This window comes from Hemiscyllium ocellatum, chromosome 4 (assembly GCF_020745735.1).
Source record: "Hemiscyllium ocellatum isolate sHemOce1 chromosome 4, sHemOce1.pat.X.cur, whole genome shotgun sequence".
Lineage (NCBI taxonomy): Eukaryota > Metazoa > Chordata > Chondrichthyes > Orectolobiformes > Hemiscylliidae > Hemiscyllium > Hemiscyllium ocellatum.
Genome location: NC_083404.1, coordinates 6,222,919 through 6,245,856, shown reverse-complemented (window position 1 = coordinate 6,245,856; position 22,938 = coordinate 6,222,919). Strand labels below are relative to the sequence as shown.

At 43.5% G+C, this 22,938-nt stretch overlaps 2 protein-coding genes across 3 annotated transcripts in view; both read right to left on the bottom strand.

Annotated features, from left to right (window-relative positions):
- trim55a (tripartite motif containing 55a) overlaps positions 1-22,938 on the bottom strand; it is an 85,072-nt gene that overhangs the window by 51,513 nt on the left and 10,621 nt on the right. For both annotated transcript variants that reach the window (XM_060824093.1, XM_060824094.1), the window contains exon 2: positions 17,550-17,722. In XM_060824093.1, coding sequence (XP_060680076.1) covers positions 17,550-17,722 — 173 coding nt within the window. The remainder of the gene's footprint in view (positions 1-17,549; positions 17,723-22,938) is intronic.
- LOC132815541 (large ribosomal subunit protein eL39-like) lies at positions 20,731-20,892 on the bottom strand. The gene is given in 1 exon segment (XM_060824550.1): positions 20,731-20,892. A coding segment is annotated over 1 exon segment (162 nt).

Here is a 22,938-nt window from a genome sequence, read left to right as displayed (position 1 = left end):
TGGACATTTTTCAAGACATCACCATCTATTTCCCTACATTCTATATCTTCCATATCTTTTTCCACAGTAAATACTGATGAAAAATACTTGTTTAGTACCTCCCCCATCTCCAGAAGCTCCACGCATAGGTTGCCTTGCTGATCTTTGAGGAGTCCCTAGTTACTCTTTTGTCCTTAATGTATTTGTAAAAACTCTTTGGATTCTCCTTAATTTTATTTTCCAAAGCTATCTCATGTCCCCGTTTTGCCCTCCTGATTTCCCTCTTAAGTATACTCCTACTGTCTTTATACACTTCTAAGGATTCACTCGATCTATCCTGTCTATGCCTGACATATGCTTCCTTCTTTTTCTTAACCAAACCCTCAATTTGTTTAGTCATCCAGCATTCCCTGTACCTTTTTTTTCATCCTGACAGGAATATACTTTCTCTGGATTCTCGTTATCTCATTTTTGAAGGTTTCCCATTTTCCAGCCGTCCCTTTACCTGCGAACACCCGCCCCCAGTCAGCTTTCGAAAGTTCGTGGCCTTTCTCCAATTTAGACCTTCAACTTTTAGATCTAGTCTATCCTTTTCCATCACTATTTAAATCTATGCCCGAGGCTGGAATTGAACTTGGGACCCTGGCGCTATGACACAGCAGTGCGAACCACTGAGACACTGTGTCACCCACTGTTAATCCAGAGACCCAAATAATGATCCAGAGACCTGGGTTTGAATCCTGCTATGTTGAAAGCCACAAAGATCTGAATGAAACCATTGATGAATGTCATGGAGAGGTCTATCATGTTCACTAATGGGAAGGAATGCATTGTCCTGGCCTGACCTAACTGTGACCTTAGACCCCCAGAGTAATGTGGCTGACTCCTAACTGCCCTCTGGGCAATGAGTGCACAGCACCCACATCCTGTCAATGAGTAAAAGAGATGTCTGGCTGGTAACAACATTCTGGCTCCAGGGTCTTTGAAAACCTTCCACCTGGAGACAAGGGTCTGCCTTTTCCAGCTGCTGCCTCTTGGCAGGGGACAACATCCAGGCTGGGCTGACAGGTGGCAAGTAACATTCACGCCACACTAATACCAGACTATGACCAACACCAATAAGAGGAGAAAGTGAGGTCTGCAGATGCTGGACATCAGAGCTGAAAATGTGTTGCTGGAAAAGCGCAGCTTCCTGAAGAAGGGCTTATGCCCGGAACGTCGAATTTCCTGTTCCTTGGATGCTGTCTGACCTGCTGCACTTTTCCAGCAACACATTTTCAGCAACATCAATAAGAGACAATCTAACCACTGCCCCTTGACAGTCAGTGGTGTCACCATCATAGAATCCCCCACTATCAACATCCTGGGACTTATCATTGACCAGGAGCTCAACTTGATGCACCAGACCAACACAACGGCAATAAGAACAAATCAGAGCAAATAAGAGCAAATACTGCAGCAAGTAACTCACCTCCTGACTCCCCAAAACCTATCTACCATCTTCAAGGCACAAGTCAGGAATGTGATGGAATACTCCCCACTTGACCTGGATGGGTGTCGGTACAGCAACACTCAAGAAGCTTGACACCACCCAGGACAAAGCAGCCCACTTGACTGGCACCAGATCCACAAGCACACACCCCCTCCATCACCAACGCTCTGTAGCAGCAGTGTGTACTATCTACAAGATGCACTGCAGAAGTTCAGCAAAGATCCTCGGACAGCACCTTCCAAATCCAGGACCACTTCCATCTAGAAGGACAAGGGCAGCGGATAAATGGGAACACCACTACCTTCAAGTTCCCCTTTGAGCCACTCACCATCCTGACTTGGAAATATATCACTGTTTGTTCACTGTTGCTGGGTCAAAATTCTTGAATTCCTTCCCTAAGGGCATTGTGGATCTACCCACACCTGGTTAAAAAGGCTTCTAGAACTGGAACTTGATTAATTTGATAAAAATTGTACTGTGGTCCAGTAAAGAAACATTAATATCCTTTCCTGCTTCAAGTCCATCAGTCCCAGAGGCTTATCAAAATGAAACCTATGCTGAGCAATTTGTTTCCTCTGCACAACAGCAGCTATCAGCATTGCTGTGGGAATAGAATTGGAGAACAATAATTTCCAATTAACCCCATTGCTAAAATAGCAGGAAGTAATTTAGTTAAGGATCAGGCAGAAAGTTATTGCTAAAAATTGTTATAACAGAAACTCCAGCAGCAGGAGGCAATAGTGAGTGAGTGCATCTAACAGGGAGTTATGGATCAAACCAAATCCCTTCAAATATATCAAAGAGAGAGCCTAGACCTTAACTTTTATTTTATTTAAAGTCAAGTGTAAGCTGCTGAGATCCTGATGTAATTTGATTGGTCATACGCATAGCTTTAAGGAAAACACACTTTATTTTTACACTCAGTTAAATACAGACAAGAGAAAGAGGAATTGGTATAACTCTATTGGAACACTTAACATAATAATAGATTATTTAACTATTAAATAGCGACTGTTCCAAAAAACAATGTCCCATAAACACACCCTTGGCAAGGGCAAATTCAGTAAAATAGATTGTCTCACATGCAATGTTTCTCCAGTCGAGGAGGAAAGAACACCACGAGAAAATTCTAGCAGAGGGAGAGTACTCCAACTTTTTATTGTGGCTGAGAGAGATGTATACCAGCTTCCACAGCCAACCTCAAAACCCTAACAACTACTAAAGAGCTAAAGTAAAACCCTGATTCTGTAGAGCCTGAGTCCACCTGTTCCCGCTGTTTCTATTGTTCTAACTTTTAAAAGAATCCAGGGCCTCAGTAAAGCTGTTTACTGTATTAGCTTGGTAGACAACTCAACACCCCATCTCAAAAACAACCAAAACTAAAGAGACCTCTTAAAGCCATAATATCGTCACAGGGGCAACTGGAGCCAGCACCTCCAGTATACCAGATGATGAGAGGAGGTCCCAGGAACTTCAGTAGGGGCAATGTCTGACAGAAAGGGTTACTTGAGGAGAGGAGAGGACAGCTCATTGGGAGGAGGATCAGACAGAGAATGGACTTCCTCAAGCAGAAGTAAACCACAAGTTTGATTCCTTCTAATTATTGCATATTATCTTTCAAAGCTCCTTTCATGTTTGTAAGTACCTGATGCCAGCTGAATAAACAATCACTGCTTCATGATATTTGCACTGTTTGTGTGTTCAAATCTCATTGCATTAAGAATCAGTACCACCCAGACAGTGGAAACAAATTCTCAAAAGGTTAGAACAGTGAATTATGTATCACCAGCACACAGTATACAAGTCCTCTGAAAATACTGTGAGATTTTACTTCATTCAATCAAACAGCTCACTGCTCGGTCCTTCCAGCTAAAGGGTGTCTTCGCGCCCTGCTAATGCTAAGTCAACCTTATATTATCTCCAGAGGTTATATTATCTTCAGTGGGCCTCCAGGTGAAGAACTGTGCATGATTCCTGCTTTCTATTTTGTGGGTGGCATGGTGGTTAGCACTGCTGCCTCACAGCACCAGAGACCCAGGTTCAATTCCCACCTCAGGCGACTGACTGTGTGGAGTTTGCACATTCTCCCCGTGTCTGCATGGGTTTGCTCCGGTTTCTTCCCACAACCCAAAAATGTGCCGGTTAGGTGAATTGGCCATGTTAAGTTGCCCGTAATGTTAGGTGTAGGGGAATGGGTCTGGGTGGGTTGTGGCTCGGTGTGGACTTATTGGGCGAAAGGACTTGTTTCCACACTGTAAGTAATCTAAGGTTTCAAATTTATATTTACTAAAGCTTGAAAATATACCATAACTAGTTTAAGATTTCATTGTTTGCACTCAGAAACATGCTGCAGGTATTGTGGTAAGAGCATCCAACTGTAGTTAGTGCATTTTAATCACAAGTACAGCAGGGTACTCTGAATATTTCGGCATCTTGGCAGCTAAGGAACCTGGCTATGAATGAGTGAGAAGCCAACGTTATTTTGAAGATTTAATAGACTGACTTCAACAAATTATTTTTTGAGAGACTAGCAATTCAGAAGCAATGAGGTTCAAAAATGGAAATGCAAGAGAGCTTAAACAGTATGACAGATGCCCAAATTAACACCTTGTCTGGTTTACTTCAGTACGTCATACACATGTACATGCTGACGGGAGATGCTAACAGCAACATGTAAAAATAGATCCTTAATAAAACTGGAGGCAAACTGATTATTTTTAGTAAATTTGTCACACATTAAAATGTCAGTAGCATAAACTGAGCTCATTCCAACCTGTAGCAAACGTTTCTGAGGTAAGTTGGTCTTAAATAAACTGTCCCTAATTCATGCTCTGATACCATTACAACAGAGAACGCATTCTGGCTGGGCTGCACTTGGTTGGTGGGAGTGAGAAGTGAAACACGTTGCTGCTTTCACTGTTCCTCAAGCAGTCCAGCACAACAACTTCAAACACATGGACCATCTACATGAAGGTACCTTTGGACTTATCTCCTACAAAATGATATTCAAATTTATGAAAAAGACTTTTATTTACCCCATAACATTGTGGTCTGAATCTACATAACTCTACAGTACGAAATAATTTGTTGAGAAATGTTGGAGTGTACACTTGCACCTTTATTGCAACGTAATATTAATAATAAATAAAGATCCGTGCTTAGAATCCCTCCAGTATGAAGCAAGCCCATCATTTCCACACTGGCTCTCCAAAGAACATCCACCCAGATCATACCCCCTACTCTATCCCTGTAACCTTGCATTTCCCATGGCCAATCTACCTAACCTGCACACCTTTGAGTGTGGGACGAAACTGGAGCACCTGGAGGAAACTCATGCAGACACGGGGAGAATGTATAAACTCCACACAGACAGTGTCCAAGAGTGGAATTGAACCTGGGTCCCTGGCACTTGTGCTCGAAATGCTCGACTCTCCTGCTCCTCGGATGCTGCCTGCCCGGCTGTGCTTTATCAGCGCCACACTTTTCGACTCTGATCTCCAGCATCTGCAGTCCTCGCTTTCTCCTACTCAACCAAGGCAGTGCTGCAAACAGAGTCAAAATCTTGACAAAACAAATAGCTTCACACTTTCCGGTAACACGGCATCTCGACAAACTGAGTGGGTCAACGCAAAGTTCAACCATTGAGGAATCAAAGATTGTGATGTGAAACCAGGACGTTCGGCCAAATGGGTTTTCTTTCCCCAGTGGGAAAAGCTTGCTGGCTGAGAGAACTCCAATTCAGTGGTGTGTGGGACAGAGCAGATGTCCTGATTAAAGATACTGACTGATCCGAAGGCAAACCAGTGGTCAGAGCTTCGGCAGCCTGTTCACCTTCACTCAGGGTACAGGAAACCGCTGGCAATGGGCAAACTGGACACAAAGCATGGACAGCATCACCCCAACCAGCTCACTGGGTTCTGTGGTGCCAGAGTGGTGTACAATTGGGGCTGATGAGGGCGGGTTGCCATGGAGCAATATTGCTACAGGAGACCCCCTTGCGTGGCATAGAACGTGTGAAAAGCTGGTGGGAAAACATATGCAGTCCTTAAGAGTCTACTTCACCTCTGTTGGACCTGGGTAAAATAGAATGATGTCAGGAACACAACAGGAACTCCACACTCACTGTTCCTTAAGGGCTCAGCATTGCCTGAGGTGCTAGTAAAATTCAATGCATTGTTTGAAGAGAGAGCCTGATGCCCATTATGGACACTTCATGAACAGAACAGAGCAAACCAAACGGAGGATTAAAATGAGGAGGAGGCTTCAAAGGGACTCAACTCATAACTGTTACAGCGTCCCTCCATCGCAATGAACAAACAGAAGGTGCTTGTAACTCACCAGAGGGGCTGTGTCTGAGTGTTAACACCCCACCAACTTTAATGCCAGTGCAATCTGTGCAGTGACAATGTTATTGCTCAGTTGGTAACATTCTTGCCACTGAGTCAGAACTTTGTGACTTTATGCTCACATTGGAGTCATAAACATAAAAGGCTGACGTTCAGTGGAGGGAAGAACATGGGAGTTTTTTTTATTTGTCTAACATCAGTGGCTTGACCAGCATTAATTGCCCAGACAGCAGTTAAGAGTCAACCGTATTGCTGTGGGTCTGGAGTCACACATATGTCAGATGGCAGATTTCCTTCCCTAAAGGACATTAGTGAACCAGATGGATTTTTATGACAATCGTTTCACAATCATTAACAGGGTCTTAATTCCAGATATTTTTGTTGGATTCAAAGTCCACCATGGAAGGATGTGAACCCAGATCTCCAGAAAATGTGGAGATCTCCACGCATGGAGTCAGCTATTACGAGGGGGCATAGCTTTAAATTCATTCAAGCGGGCATTGGATAAGCATATGGAAGTTATTCTGCTAGTGTAGGTTAGGTAGGTTTCGGTCGGCGCAACATCGAGGGCTGAAGGGCCTGTACTGCGCTGTATTTTTCTATGTTCTATGTTCTAAATTAAGGGGTGGTAGGTATAGGACAGATGTTAGGGGCAGATTCTTTATTCAGCGAGTCGTGAGTTCATGGAATGCCCTGCCAGTAGCAGTGGTGGACTCTCCCTCTTTATGGGCATTTAAACGGGCATTGGATAGGCATATGGAGGATAATGGGCTAGTGTAGGTTAGGTGGGCTTGGATCGGCGCAACATCGAGGGCCAAAGGGCCTGTACTGTGCTGTATTTTTCTATGTTCTATGTTCTATATAACATGACCTGGGTCTTCCAGGAGTAATAACCCAGTGACAATACCACTGGGGCATTACCTCCCATTTCCTGGCATCCTGCCCAATATTTAATCCTGAATTAACATCAAAACCAGAGTATCCTGTCATTACCACATTGCTGTTCATAGGAGCTAATGCGGCACTTTTAAAATTGATTGGCTGGCAAATGACTAAAAAGCTCAATGACAAGGTACATGTGGTACAAGGTCCTTCTACCTGCATCTCCAAATAACCCCGATGGATGTGCATATCCTACTGTGCTGGTGCTGTACTGCTGTGTGTAGAAACCCTCTGTTCCATGAAATGGCCACCACTTCTAACATGAAAACAAGTTACATCGGAGGTCACATGACTATGGTAAGCCTCGGGTGTACAATGTACAAATGCATTTCTCCAAACAATACCCTCTTGCTAAAAAAAATGCGTACAGTGACATCTGCAGTTAGATGTTACTCTATTTCCAAGACCAACAAAGAGAATGTGCATGGGCTAAATACTGGGAGATCTCAGGAACAGAATCAAGTCCCAGAACTCAACCAGTCAAATCAGGTTGATGTAAAGTTACCTGGGAGTGAATTCAAGTCCAGACACCCGACAAGGCATACCTCAGAATGCCACCCAACAGCCTTCTAGAGGTCAGACTGGGAAAAACCAGAACCCAGGATATGGGTTATGGGACTGAACTGTGAAAGGTTAAGACTTTTGTTTCATTCATTCACAGGATGAGGGCATCACTGGCCAGGCCAGCATTTATTGCCCATCCTGAATAAAAGTCAACCACATCGCAGTGGTTCTGGAGTCACATGTAGGGTAGACCAGGTAAGGATGGCAGTTTTCTTCCCCAAAGGGCATTAGTGATCCAGATGCATTTTGTCCTGACAATTGAGTCATGGTCATCATTAGACTCTTAATTCCAGACTTTTCCTTGAGTTCAAATTCCATCTGCCATGACAGCATTTGAATCTGGGTTCCCAGAACATTCCTTTGTCTCTGGATTAACAATCCAGCGATAATGCCATGAGGCGAATGTGACACAGCTGAGCAAACAAGTTCCACTGATAGTTCCAAGCTGATTTTGAGCCCAGGTTAGGACAAAGCATGTGATTGAGAAATGACTGTGTGGGTTATGCCAAGTTTTGTATTGGACCTTCACATGGACCTTGTAATGGAACAATCACCATTAATAATGGGAAGGATTATCGTGCATGTGTGTTCCTCATGGTGAGAAAATATTACGTTGGTCATAGACACCAAGCATTGATATTCAACTTTTTTATTTACTTTTAACACTTGAAATCTTCCATGGTGTAAAACTGATTTTAACATGGACAAATTCTGACCTAAAATGACTGCTGATTAGATTGTCATTCACATGAAACTGACAGTAAACAAGGGTCTGAATCTAAGCTGAAATTAATATAATTATGAAGAGACAGCACAACTCAGATCTGTATCCCCAGTTGATTCATAGCTCGTAAGGTTTGTTGTGATTTTATTTTTAAAAAATCAATCTTCACTATTCTACTGTGCCTTTTGACCTAAGTTAGATGATTATCGTTATAGAATTTGTGCTGTATAGATTATAAGATAAAGGTGCAGAAGTAGGCCATTTGGCCAACTGAGTTTACTCTGCCATTCAATCATGGCTGATATGTTTCTCAACTCCATTCTCCCTCCATCATCCTGTGACCCTTGACCCCTTTACTAATCAAGAACCTAATTATCTCTGTCTTAATTACATTCAGTGACTAAAAATGGAATAGTATAGGATAGATGGGCTTCAGATTGGTTCCACAGGTTGGCGCAACATCGAGGTGTGAAGGGTCTGTACTGCGCTGTAATGGTCCATGTTCTGGAAGTTGCATAGTTAGATAAAGCATTCAGCTGGGGAAAACAAGGAGCAGACACAGGAGCAAATAAATGGACATTTATCAACAACATCTTCTGAGCAGCAGAACAGAGACAAGGAAAAAAATGTTTCTGCGAATAAAAACTGAAAGATACTCTCCCTGCCCATCTCTCCTCCAACCACAAAAGTCAGTACCCAGTTAAAACATAACATTGAGAAACCACCTGGATAAAGGTGATAAATCACGGAGGCTGGAAATCTGAAACAGACACAGAAAGTGCTGGAGAAAATCAGCAGGTCTTACAGGATCCACGGATAGACAGAGAGAGATACACAGACAAAGTTTATGTTTCAACTCTGGTATGACCCTTCTTCAGAAATTTTCGGATGCTGCAGAGTTCCCCAGCATTCTGCGTGCCCATTTGGAAAACAATCGATTACCGAGAAATCAAAAGAAACATAGAGTCATAGAGACGTACAGCCCAGAAACAGACCCTTCAGCCCAACTTGCAGACCAAATATCCTAAATTAATCTAGTCCTGTTTGTCAGCATTTGGTCCTTGTACTCATGGTAGTGAAAGGAATAGGGAGTAAAACAGAAATATCTGAATAATTGGAAATTAACAGAAATTTCAATTTCTAAAAGTTGACCCTCCCACAATCAGATTGGATATTACAGAGTTGCTTCAAAAGTTATGCTATTTTCCAGAAAACTATTGAAGAGATAAATGTTACCATAGACTCATGAATTAATTTGAATGATTAGACCAGAAAGCATCTTTAAGCTATAAATGATGTCGATGAACTTGAAGAGTCAAATCAACCACAAAATATTTATTTTGTTCTCTCTCCACAGATGCTGCTAGATCAGGTGAGATTCTCCAGCATGCTCTGATTTTATTTGCTTTTATGTTAATGAATGGGATCCAAAAAGCAACATCATTGCAGATTCAGTCCAGAGAATTTAGCTCAAGTGAGGGAAAAGATGAAGGTCATGTTGGACAATGATACAACTGTGTTATAGCAGTTGGAATTCAACTGCAATAGTGGTGCTGAAAATAGAAAGACTCTGCAATGATTCTTACAAAGTCAATGCAGGAACAAAAGCAGGTTCATATCCTATTCCACAATTGGAGGGCTGCAGTGAGGTGATCGAATAAGCACTGCTTGACACAAAAATTGACTTACTAAAAGAATATTGGCAAGTTCTATTGACTGACTGAGCCAAAGAAATGTCAGACTTTGTAACGCTCAGTTCAGATCAGCCATGATCCTATTGGATGGTAGAACAGGCTTGACAGACTGAATGGCCTACTCCTCTTCCCAGTTCTTATGGTCCTCTTACAAGAGAGACCAGGCTCCTCCTGGCAAAAAATTAATGTTTGCAGTTCAGGGGAACAAGTCACCTAGCAGAAGGTTGTGAGACCTCCAAGCTCTAACTTAATGATGCTGTTCCAAACACTTGCAACAATCCCCATAAATGCCCCTTGGCACAAAATCAAACACAGGGTCTTACAGGAGAGATGTCAGAGAGAAGAGAGTACCAGCATGGACCTGCTTCTTTGGGTCCAGCAGCTTTAAAACACTACTGCTTGCTAAACAAACCAAACCAGAGAAGAGCTGAGCTGGGAGAACTGACCACTCCCCTTTCATTTTATAAGTTTTATTTTCAAAATCCTGAAAGCCTGAGGCAGTATACATAATCAAATTGGCCCTAAAACCTTTCAACTTGGACTTTTCGGAGTCTGCGAAAAAATACCCAAGGACAACATAACCTTGTTAAAGGAGTAGCATCATCACACTCGTGCAGGGAGGAAGATGGATCTTCTCTATTATCCTGATATAGAATTACTGAAATGTCACAGAGCAGAAGGAGGCTATTTGGCCCATCATGACTGCACCAGCTCTTCAAATGGGCACCACGACCTAGTGCTAATTGCTTCCTTTGTCCCCATATCCTTGCACGTTATCTCTCTTCAAAGTATCATCTAACGGTCTCTTAACTGTTTCAATTGGGCACTATGTCAGTAAATGAAGAGATTTTGTTCCGTAGAGCTATAAATACATCAAAGACACAGATTTCTAAACAGTTTCTGAAAACAGAGAAAGAAAAAAATGAGGTAAAATGGTTTTGGAAGCTTGGCATTGTTGATGGAATATCGGGGTTTCATTGATAATGGAGGAAAAGGAAACCTGCAGGCTGGAACTTAAACTGTAAATAGTTTTCTACACGGGATGTGTAAGATCCAGGGAGGAACGAAGTATTACTGGGGTATCAAATGTCAATAAACTTTGACAGGGATGGAGAAGGGATGGGAATGAGAGACATGCTAGCTGGTAAAAGAACAATAATGCATTACAATAAGCTAAATACTTTAAAGATACACCAGTTGTACACAGTATTTAATCAGTTTTATCCTTTATGGTTGTAACATATCATCCTCAATCGACAGGATCATTTTAATCACTGGATATTATATTGTACACTATAAGTATTGATTTTCTATCATTTGTTTACTCTTCCTTCCTCCCTTATCTTTTAATTGGGATCTGGGACATTTTGCCAGCTGACCAGATGGTGCACTGAGTAAGAGATTTTGAGGCTGTTCACTGTGTTTTTGTCTCAGATGTATCTACTGATTAGTGGTAAAGAATATACCATTGTAAAGTATCTACAGAAGAGATACTGTTCTTAGATAACAAGAAGGTTTATTGCATTATTGCAATACATATAGTTGGTCAGACATAGCTACAATGACCTGACAGAGTTGGTACAGATGCTACTTTCAAAAGCTAAAATAGAACACCTTGTCTCCAACGACAGACTGAGTGTCACATCAAGAGAATAGGTGGAGCCAATTGTATCATAAACATTAACTCTTTCAGAACCAGTACCTTAGGCAACAAGATCCAGTCCCAATTAGTCTTTGGTTAAGCCACCATTATTCATTTATAAGCCTTGATGGTAAATTTGAACAGGCTTTCTACCATGGAAGACATCACAGCCAAATCTAGTTTCTAATTCCTGAGGTTCCTGTATTTTCCAGCAGATATCGGGGGTCAGAACCTTCAACTATTTTTCCTTCATTTACACTTAAGTAAACACCATTGTCACGCTTCAGTTGGGATTAGTAATCAGCACACACCATAGATCAGCTCTGGCTGGCTCAGATACTTCTTATGTTGGTTTACCGAACCCGGCACAACAGCTTTGCTATGATTATATCAGAAATCTCATATTCTCTAAAGATCAAGCATCTCACTGTCATACTTCATACATTTGGGTTGGCATGGCGGTTCAGTGGTTAGCATTACTGCCTCATTGTACCAGAGATCTGGGTTTGATTCCACCCTCAGGTTACTATCTGTGTGGAGTTTGCACATTCTCCCCATCTGTGCTTGGGTTTTGTCTGGTTCCTCCCACAGTCCAAAGATGTACAGGTTAGGGTGGATTGGCCAAGCTAAATTGCCCCCTAGTGTCCAGGATTGTGCAGGCTAGGTGGATTAGACATGGGAAATATAGGGTAGGGGTTTGGTCTGGGTGGGATGATCTTTGGAGGGTCAGCGTGGACTCGATGTGGTCGAATAGCCTACTTCCACACTGTAGGGGTCCTTGAATACAAAGGAAAATGTTGGGAAAGATATGACTACTATTAACATTTTGGCTTTTTTTGATTTTAAAAATATTGTTGCTTGTCAACAACTTCCAATAACTTCATTGTACTAAACAAGGGAACATAGAAATAAGAAACATAGAAACAAGGGAATACAGAGAAATAGTGCCCATTCTATCTTGTAGGGAACAGAACAATATCAACAGACTTTGCCATTAGCTTAAAAATGTGTTGCTGGAAAAGCACAGCAGGTCAGGCAGCATCAAAGGAAGAGGAGAATCGGCGTATCGGGCATAAGCCCTTCTTCAGAAATGAGGAGAATGTGCCAAGCAGGCTAAGATAAAAGGTAGGGAGGAGGGACTTGGGGGAGGAGAGTTGGGAATACGATAGGTGGAAGGAGGTTAAGGTGAGGGTGATAGGCCGGAGAGGGGGTGGGGGCGGAGAGTTGGGAAGAAGATTGCAGGTCAAGAAGGCGGTGCTGAGTCCGAGAGTTGGGACTGAGAAGAGGTGGTGGGAGGGGAAATGAGAAAGCTGGAGAAATCTGAGTTCATCCTTTATGGTTGGAGGGTTCCTAGGCGGAAGATGAGGCGCTCTTCCTCCAGGCGTCGTGTTGCAATGGTCTGGCAATGGAGGCGGTCAAGGACCTGCATGTCCTTGGCGGAGTGGGAGGGGCAGTTAAAGTGTTCAGCCACGGGGCGGTTGGATTGGTTGGTCCGGGTGACCCAGAGGTGTTCTCTGAAACGTTCCGCAAGTAGGCGGCCTGTCTCCCCAATGTAGAGGAGACCACATCGGGTGCAGCGGATGCAGTAAATGATGTGTGTGGAGGTGCAGGTGAATTTGTGGTGGATATGGAAGGATCCCTTGGGGCCTTGGAGGGAAGTGAGGGAGGAGGTGTGGGCGCAAGTTTTGCATTTCTTCCGGTTGCAGGGGAAGGTGCCGGGAGTGGAGGTTGGGTTGGTGGGGGGTGTGGAGCTGACGAGGGAGTCACGGAGGGAGTGGTCTTTCCGGAATGGTGATAGGGGAGGGGAGGGAAATATATCCTTGGTGATGGGGTCCGTTTGGAGGTGACGTCATTTCCTCCTCCATCGCCAGACCATGGAACACGATGGCTGGAGGAAGAGCGCCTCATCTTCCGCCTAGGAACCTTCCAACCACAAGGGATGAATGCAGATTTCTCCAGCTTTCTCATTTCCCCTCCCATCACATTATCTCAGTCCCAACCCTCAAACTCAGCACCGCCTTCTTGACCTGCAATCTTCTTCCCGACGTCCCCACCCCCACCCCCTCTCCGGCCTATCACCCTCACCTTAACCTCCTTCCACCTATCGCATTTCCAACACCCCTCCCCCAAGTCCCTCCTCCCTAACTTTTATCTTAGCCTGCTTGGCACACTCTCCTCATTCCTGAAGAAGGGTTTATTCCCGAAACGTCGATTCTCCTGTTCCTTGGATGCTGCCTGACCTGCTGCGCTTTTCCAGCAACACATATTTGAGCTCTGATCTCCAACATCTGCAGTCCTTACTTTCTCCTAGACTTTGTCATTAACCTAAGAATTCCTGTAATCTTTCTTATTCAATCTATGATTATTAATTAAGTTGCTTTAGGTGGAGTCACACTATGTGCACGAAGTTAAAAATCACACAACACGAGGTTATCGCTGATCGTGTTTTCCGGGTCCTTAAGGGGGAGGGGGAGCAGCCCCAGATCGTGGTCCACGTTGGCACCAACGATATAGGTAGGAAGAAGGGTGAGGATGTAAGGCAGGCTTTCAGGGAGCTAGGTTGGAAGCTCAGAGTTAGAACAAACAGAGTTGTAGTCTCTGGTTTGTTACCCGTGCCACGTGATAGAGAGTCGAGGAACAGGGAGAGAGAGCAGTTAAATGCGTGGCTACAGGGATGGTGCAGGAGGGAGGGATTCCGGTTTCTGGATAACTGGGGTCCTTTCTGGGGAAGGTGGGACCTCTATAAAAAGGATGGTCTACACTTGAACCTGAGGGGCACCAGTATCCTTGGGGGGAGGTTTGCTAGTGCTCTTTGGGAGGGTTTAAACTAACTCCGCGGGGGCATGGGAACCAGGACTGTAGCTTTAGGGTACAGGACCTTGAGTGTAGGGAGGTTAGGAATAATGCAGCGATCTCTAAGGAGGGTGACTGTAACCAGAAAGGTGGATTGAAGTGTGTATACTTCAATGCCAGAAGTATAAGGAATAAGGTAGGTGAACTTGCAGCGTGGGTTGGTACCTGGGACTTCGATGTTGTGGCCATTACAGAGACGTGGGTAGAACAGGGACAAGAATGGCTGTTGCACGTTCCAGGGTTCAAATGTTTTAGTAGGATCAGACATGGGGGTAAAAAAGGGGGAGGCGTGGCATTACTTGTCAAAGACAGTATCACAGCAGTGGAATGGACGATGGAAGAGGACTTGCCATCTGAGGTAGTTTGGGCTGAGGTTAGAAATAGGAAAGGTGAGGTCACCCTGTTAGGTGTTTTCTACAGGCCTCCTAATAGTCCTAGAGAAGTAGAGGATAATATTGCGAGGATGATTCAGGAAAAGAGTGAAGGTAGCAGGGTGGTTGTTATGGGGGACTTTAACTTCCCAGATATTGACTGGGAGAGCTATAGCTCGAGTTCATTAGATGGGTCGGTGTTTGTACAATGTGTGCAGGAGGGTTTCCTGACACAATATGTCGACAGGCCTACAAGAGGGGAGGCTATATTGGATTTGGTTCTAGGTAATGAACCAGGCCAGGTGTTGGACTTGGAGGTAGGTGAGCACTTCGGGGACAGTGACCACAACTCGGTGACTTTTACTTTAGTGATGGAGAGGGATAATCGTGTGCCGCAGGGCAAGAGCTATAGCTGGGGGCAGGGAAATTATGATGCAGTGAGGCATGACTTAGGATGTGTGGATTGGAAAAACAGGCTTCAAGAGAAGAACACTAATGAGATGTGGGGAGTGTTCAAGGAGCAGCTACTGCGTGTCCTCGATAGGTATGTACCAGTCAGGCATGGTGTAAAGGGCCTTGTGAGGCAGCCGTGGTTTAGTAAGGAATTGGAGTCCCTTGTGAAAGGGAAGAAGGCGGCATATGTAAAGATGAGGCGTGAAGGTTCAGTAGGGGCGATTGAGAGTTATAAGGTAGCCAGGAAGGAGCTAAAGAGGGAGTTAAGAAAAGCGAGAAGGGGACATGAAAAGTCTTTAGCTGGTAGGATTAGGGAAAACCCAAAGGCTTTCTATAGGTATGTCAAGAATAAAAGGATGACTAGGGTAGGTATCGGTCCAGTCAAGGATAGTAGTGGGAAGTTGTGTGTGGAGGCGGAGGAGATTGGAGAGACATTAAATCAGTACTTTTCATCAGTATTCACTCAGGAACAGGACACTGTTGCTGATGTGAATATGGAATCACAAATAATTAGAATGGATGCCCTGGAAATATGCAGGGAAGAGGTTTTGGGAATATTGGAAAGGATGAATATAGATAAGTCTCCTGGGCCTGATGGCATTTACCCCAGGATCCTATGGGAAGCTAGGGAGGAGATAGCAGAGCCATTGGCCTGGATTTTTATGTCATCGTTGTCAACAGGAATAGTACCAGAGGACTGGAGGATAGCGAATGTGGTCCCATTGTTCAAGAAAGGGAGTAGGGATAGCCCTAGCAACTATAGGCCAGTGAGTCTGACTTCAGTGGTGGGCAAAGTCTTGGAGAGAATGGTAAGGGATAAGATTTATGAACATCTGGGTAGGAATAACGTGATCAGGGATAGCCAGCATGGTTTTGTGAAGGGCAGGTCGTGCCTCACAAACCTTATTGAGTTCTTTGAGAAGGTGACCAAGGAAGTGGATGAGGGTAAAGCAGTAGATGTTGTGTATATGGATTTTAGTAAGGCGTTCGATAAGGTTCCCCATGGTAGGCTAATGCTAAAACTTCGGAGGTATGGCATTGAGGATACATTAGAGGTTTGGATTAGGAATTGGCTGGCTGGAAGGAGACAGAGGGTAGTAGTTGATGGATTATGTTCATCTTGGAGCGCAGTTACTAGCGGTGTACCACAAGGATCTGTTTTGGGACCATTGCTTTTTGTTATCTTTATAAATGATCTAGAGGAAGGACTTGAAAGCTGGGTAAGCAAGTTTGCGGATGACACGAAAGTCGGTGGAGTTGTGGATAGTGAGGAAGGAAGTGGTAGGTTACAGCGGGATATAGATAAGTTGCAGAGCTGGGCGGAAATGTGGCAAATGGAATTCAATGTAGCTAAGTGCGAAGTCGTTCACTTTGGTAGGAATAACAAGATGATGGATTACTGGGCTAATGGTAGGCTACTTGGTAGTGTGGATGAGCAGAGGGATCTTGGTGTCCATGTACACAGATCTCTGAAAGTTGCCACCCAGGTAAATAGTGCTGTGAGGAAGGCATATGGTGTACTGGGCTTTATTGGCAGAGGAATTGAGTTCCGGAGTCCTGAGGTCATGTTGCAGTTGTATAAGACTCTGGTGCGGCCTCATCTGGAGTATTGTGTGCAGTTCTGGTCGCCATACTATAGGAAGGATGTGGAAGCTTTAGAACGAGTGCAGAGGAGGTTTACCAGGATGTTGCCTGGAATGGTAGGAAAATCTTATGAGGAAAGGCTGAGGCACTTGGGGCTGTTCTCATTGGAGAAGAGAAGGTTTAGGGGAGATCTGATAGAAGTGTATAAGATGATTAGGGGTTTAGATAGGGTAGATACTAAGAACCTTTTACCGCTAATGGAGTCAGGTGTTACTAGGGGACATAGCTTTAAATTAAGGGGTGGTAGGTATAGGACAGATGTTAGGGGTAGATTCTTCACACAGCGGGTTGTGAGTTCATGGAATGCCCTGCCCGTATCAGTGGTGAACTCTCCTTCTTTATGGTCATTTAAGCGGGCATTGGATAGGCATTTGGAAGTTATTGGGTTAGTATAGGTTAGGTAGGATTCGGTCGGCGCAACATCGAGGGCCGAAGGGCCTGTACTGCGCTGTATCCTTCTATGTTCTATGTTCTATGTTATAGTCCAACAGTTTATTTGGAAGCACTAGCTTTTGAAGCTCTGCTCCTTTATCAACCACCTGATGAAGGAACAGTGCTCCAAATGTTAGAGCTTCCAAATAAACCTGTTGGACTATAACCTGGTGTTGTGTGATTTTTAACTTTGTCCACCCCAGTCCAATACCTGCACATCCAAATCATATGCACAAAAGATAGCTGGAGATACCATTGAATAAATCTCTTGTGCATTTCACTGAAAGCTTCGTTAATCTAAAACACCCAAAAAGAAATGGTAACTCAAGTTTATAATTACATTATATTCAACTTCAAGTATCAGGTTTTAATGATGATTGACAGGACAACCTGACATCCAAACAGAGGCTTACCTGATCGACTCCTGCTTGTACAAATCAATGATGTTTTCAACGAGAAGATTTCTTTGTAACCCATAAACACCATGTCTGTCCAGAATTACCTCATGTCGACAAGAAGGACAGTGGAAACGACCTCCTGATCCAACTGTGGAACAGCCACGAGTTGACCAGTATGGATTCGATGCCTAATAATAATTGAAAATACATATTCAAATACAAATCCTATTGATATGATATACTTAATGCTTGCAGGAGGTTTTTGTGACAACAATTTGCCATTTTGTTTGTAATATGGACCTCAGGCATTTCTCAAAAACAGGCCTATAACATTTCTTACCCTGTGGATTTTTTTATGATGGTTATAGCTATGAAAATGATAGTGTATTCATTTTAACAGAGAAACACATTTTGATCTGAAAGTTTTATATTGAAACAAAAATGGTGCTGGCATTATTAGAAAGTGTTCACGTGAATTGGAAAGAACTTTAAAATAATTTGAAGAAAGGTTAGGCTAAATCCAGGGCACATTAATAGCTTAATTTTTCTCCTACACTTTCCACAGACATGGTTCAGCCCTGTGTGTGTTACGGAGTGAGTCAATGAATAATAAATTCTATGTATCTGTAACTACCTGAGCATCGAGACTGTCCCACAAGCAATGTGGCCCAGTAATTGCTGAATTTAGTGTCCATTCACTCTGGCCATGGGCTTACATCAGTACCTTCAAGGTGAGGGCAAAAGGTAAATTGGGTTCATTCTGCCATCCAGGTCATTTAAGGTAATTAATTTCTTGTGGGAAGTTTTGGCAGTAACCTTCCTTGCTAACTGCTTGGGCTGTCACCTGAGTATATGTCTAGAGGATGCCCAAGCCCAGTCCAGTAATAGGGCATCTGTACGGCCTCCACTGGCCTCCTGAAGACCTTGGAGCTCAGTCTGTCTTCCATTGTACTACTCTTCAATGTTTCTCTTCTCAGGTTCATTTACCGAGGGGCTGCCATCAGTTGCTGCAGCCACAATGTCAGCCTCGTCTACTGAACCTACCAATGACATGTGACAACAGCAAACAGCAGCCAGGTCAAGGCAATCGCCAGGGGTGCAGCAACAGCAACTTTAGCAAATAAAGGAAACCACCAAGTACAGGGAGGTTTGGTACAGGGGGGCTATACGAAGTACAACCAATGAATCCCTTCACTTACAAATGAAAATTCCCAGATTCTTAAATAGCCAATGATTAGATTGAGACAGAAGTTCAGGCCAATGGTTTGCAATTTTTAAGGATGTAAGAAAGGCATGTAGTTATGACAGAACTCCTCAAAAAGGGTGACCATGAAATGACCAACAATGCATCTTTTCTTATTGAAATATAGGCAATACTATGTACCACATTGTTTAAATACAACATTGATTTTACTGCCTCTGAATCAGTGATACTCTGCTTTAATGAATTGAATTGAACTAAATTGAATTGAATTGATTGTCATGTGTACCGAGGCACAGTGAAGAGCTTTGTCCTGTGAGCGATACAGGCAGATCAGGGTTAAATAGCAGAGATAAGTAAATAATAGGTAAACAGAGGCAAAAACAAAAACACAGGTACAGGGGAATATTAAGAGTCCATTCAGTATTCTAACAACAGGAGGGTAGAAACTGTTGTGAAACCGGCTGGTGCGTGTGTTCAGGCTTCTGTACCTTCTCCCCGATGGTAGAGGTTGTAGAAAAGCATTGCCAGGCTGGGATGGATCTTAGTGAATGCTAGCGACCTTTCCTTGACAGCGGGGCCTAGTAGATGGATTCTATAGATGGGAGGTTGGCCTTTGTGATTGTCCAGGCCAAGTTCACCACTCTCTGTAACCGTCTCCGATCTTGTATGGTACAGTTGCCATACCAGGTGGTGATAATGAGAGATTAACTGGCTCCTATTCACATGGTGATAACACTTTTGGAGTAATACATACAATTCTGGTTACCCTGCTGTAAGAAGGATGTTATTAAACTGGAAAGGTGCAAAAAAGGATTTAGAAGCACATTACCAAGACTGAGAGGTTTGAGTTATAAGGAGAGGCTGGATAGTCTGGGACTTCTTTCCCTGCAGTGTCAGAGACTTAGAGATGACCTTATGGAGGTTTATAAAATCATGAGGAACAGAGATAAGGTAAACAACCAAGGTCTTTTCCCCAGGGTCAGGGAGTCCTAAACTGCAGGGCATAGATTTAAGGTGAGAGGGAAAAGATTTAGGAGGGACCTGAGGGGAAGTAGTGCACATATGGAATGAGCTGCCAAAGGAAGTGGTGGAGGCAGATACAACATTTAAAAGACAATTGGACAGATGAATGGATGGGAAAGATCTAGACGGATGTGGCAAATGGGGCTAGTTCATTTTAGGAAATTGGACAGCATGGATGAGTTGGGCCAAAGGGTCTGTTTCCGTGCTGTATGACTGTATGGCACACCTTTTGAAGATCCTCATTGTACCTGAACAATTATGTTTAATGTAAGGGACAGGAGGTTTAACGGGGATATGAGGAAAAATGTTTTCACTCAGTAATGGTGGGAACCCGGAACTCATTGTCTGTCAAGGTCGCAGAGACAGAAACCCTCAGAACGCTGAAGAAGTGTTCATATGTGCACTTGTGACACCAAGGTATACAAGACAATGGGCCAAGTGCTGAGGAATGGGATTAGAATAGTTAGGGGGTTGTTTTTGACTGGGTGTGGGCACAGTGGGCTAAAGGGCCTTTTCCTGTGCTGTAGATATCTATGACTATATTGTCTAAATGTTTGTATCTTATGTTTTGGAAAGTCTGCTTTATCAAAAATGAATTTGTCGTTGGTGGAGGGAAGGGAAGGGTGTAATGTATCTAATTGGACACTAGAGGGGACACAGGGAGTTTTTAATCAGAGGAGAGACAGCTAATAAAGTTAAAAATCAAAACCTCTTCCTATCTGCTTTTATAAAGAACATTAGGAATGGGAGCAGGTGTTGGCCATTTGGCCCATTGAACCTATTCTGCCATTTGATAAGCAGCTGATCTGACTGTGGCCTTAATATCACTTTTTAAAAAAAATCAATCTCGATATTTATTTTCCACAATTAAAAAAATGCAACTGTATAAAAGTCAACCTTCTGCATTTCCATGACTCCTTCCTGCAGGAGAGACGGATCAGGGAAGGTGACTGGAAATGGTGAATCCCTCTATAGGGTCAGCTTGGCTCTTCTCCAGGATCTCCTCTTAGAGTTCTACCTGATCCCAGTTTTTCATGCAGACCACTGTGGGATCAGCCAGTTCTGCTTCATCTTCCTGGTGAGGAAGTGCTGGATCCAGAATGTTCTGTGAGATGGAATGGAAGACACCATCCTCTCCCAGCTCCCATGGCCTAGAATCATTTTCCTTACCCCTTGTCTCCGTTGTTCAGCAAAGCTCTGTCTGAGTCAGCTCTACACATGTTCAATATGGGACGGCTCAGTGGCTAGCACTGTTACCTCACAGTGCCAGGGTCTTGGGTTCAATTCCAGCCCGGGATGACTGCCTATGCAGACATACTCCCTGTGTCGGAGTGGGATGATCTGATTTCCTCCCATAGTCCAAAGATGTGTAGGTTAGGGTGGATTGGCTATGGGAAATTACCCATAGTGTCACGGGATGTGCAGGTTAGACCATGGGAAATGCAAGGGGCCCAGGGATTAGATGGGATGGCTCTTTGGAGGGTTGGCATGGAATTGATAGAACATAGAAAAATACAGCGCAGTACAGGCCCTTCGGCCCTGGATGTTGTGCCGATCCAAGCCCGCCTAACCTACACTAGCCCACTATCTTCCATATGCCTATCCAATGCCCATTTAAATGCCCATAAAGATGGAGAGTCCACCACTGTTACTGGCAGGGCATTCCATGAACTCACAACTCGCTGAGTAAAGAATCTACCCCTAACATCTGTCCTATAGCTACCACCCCTTAATTTAAAGCTATGCCCCCTCGTAATATCTGATGTGGTGAATGGCCTGCTTCCACACTGTAGGAATTCTATGAATATACAATGTGCAGTAGACACAGAAAATTACGGGGTTTCTTATTCAGCCCTGCATGAGGTAAGTCTCTATCCAAGGAAGAAATCCAACTGCGCTCATGCGTATATAAAACTTCTCAAGTATTGCCCAGTGGTGATTTGGAATTTTGCAGATATTGTATCATCTATAACAAATCCTGACTCACCAAAGTGTGAAAATGTGGCAGAAGACGCAAAAAAAATGTATTTGTGAATGAACATGCCAGCTGTCACATTTACTACTGAAGGGATTGGCCTTGGACTTGTTAGAATTTCCCACAGTCCCTCAGCAGCATCTCCACTTCATGCACAGCACAACAGCATTCGTCCAAGGATACTCAAGGCTACTTCATTTAAAATAAATATGTATCAAATTATTATTTAAACTTGTGGTGTTTATGTTTTCTGAATGTTAATGTAGGCTTTTTTAAAAGTCTCATGAAGCAAAAGACGGATGGGTAAAAGCAGAATAATTTCAAAGGTTCTGAATTTCCTTGGAATTTTTGGCATAGAAATGTTTTGAAGGGCATTGGAAATTTTGGTGAAACATGATTCTTGCTCAATTTTCTGCAAAGTTACAGCTACAAAAGGCCCAAGGAAATTCAAGGTCACTGTTTATATAATGGACTGATTCTACAATTCAGCGTTCCTGGTAAATCAGACACACTCCCAGGAATTGAAGGTCAGGAAAGCATTAGCTGGAAGGATACACTTGAGTATTTCAGCTGTAGGATTCAAAACAGGCTAATAGTCCATTTTTGCTGCTGGTGGAAGCATTTCCAAAAAATTCATTCACAGGATGAGGCTGGCCAGACCAGTATTTATTGCCCATCCCTAATTGCCCAGAGGGCAGTGAAGAGTTAACCACAATCGCTGTGGGTCTGGAGCCACATGTAGGCCAGACTAGGTAAGGAGGGCAGTTTCCTTCCCTAAAATGAACCAGATGGGCTTTTCCCAACAATTAACACGTGGTCATATTAGAGTCTGATTCCAGATATTTATTGGATTCAGGTTGTGCCATCTGCTGTGGCAGGATTTGAACAAAGGCCATTCCGGGGTCTCTGGATTAACTTCCCAGCAATCATACCACCAAGCCATCACCTCCCTCTCATCAGGGCAAGTTACAGATTACGCAAAACATCCAAGTGTATATATATAGCAAATTTGGTGACTATATCTGTTGACAGATTCACACTGATATCATCTCCAACATAATTCACTGTTTGTAAAGCACAATGGGATGTTGGAGGTGCTACATATCAACGTGAGTTTGTCTTTCTGCTAATCAGCGTGCACTAACTCGTGTTTCAGTCCTTGTTTTGCGTCTTAGAGAAATTCCAAGCATCAACAATTTGTC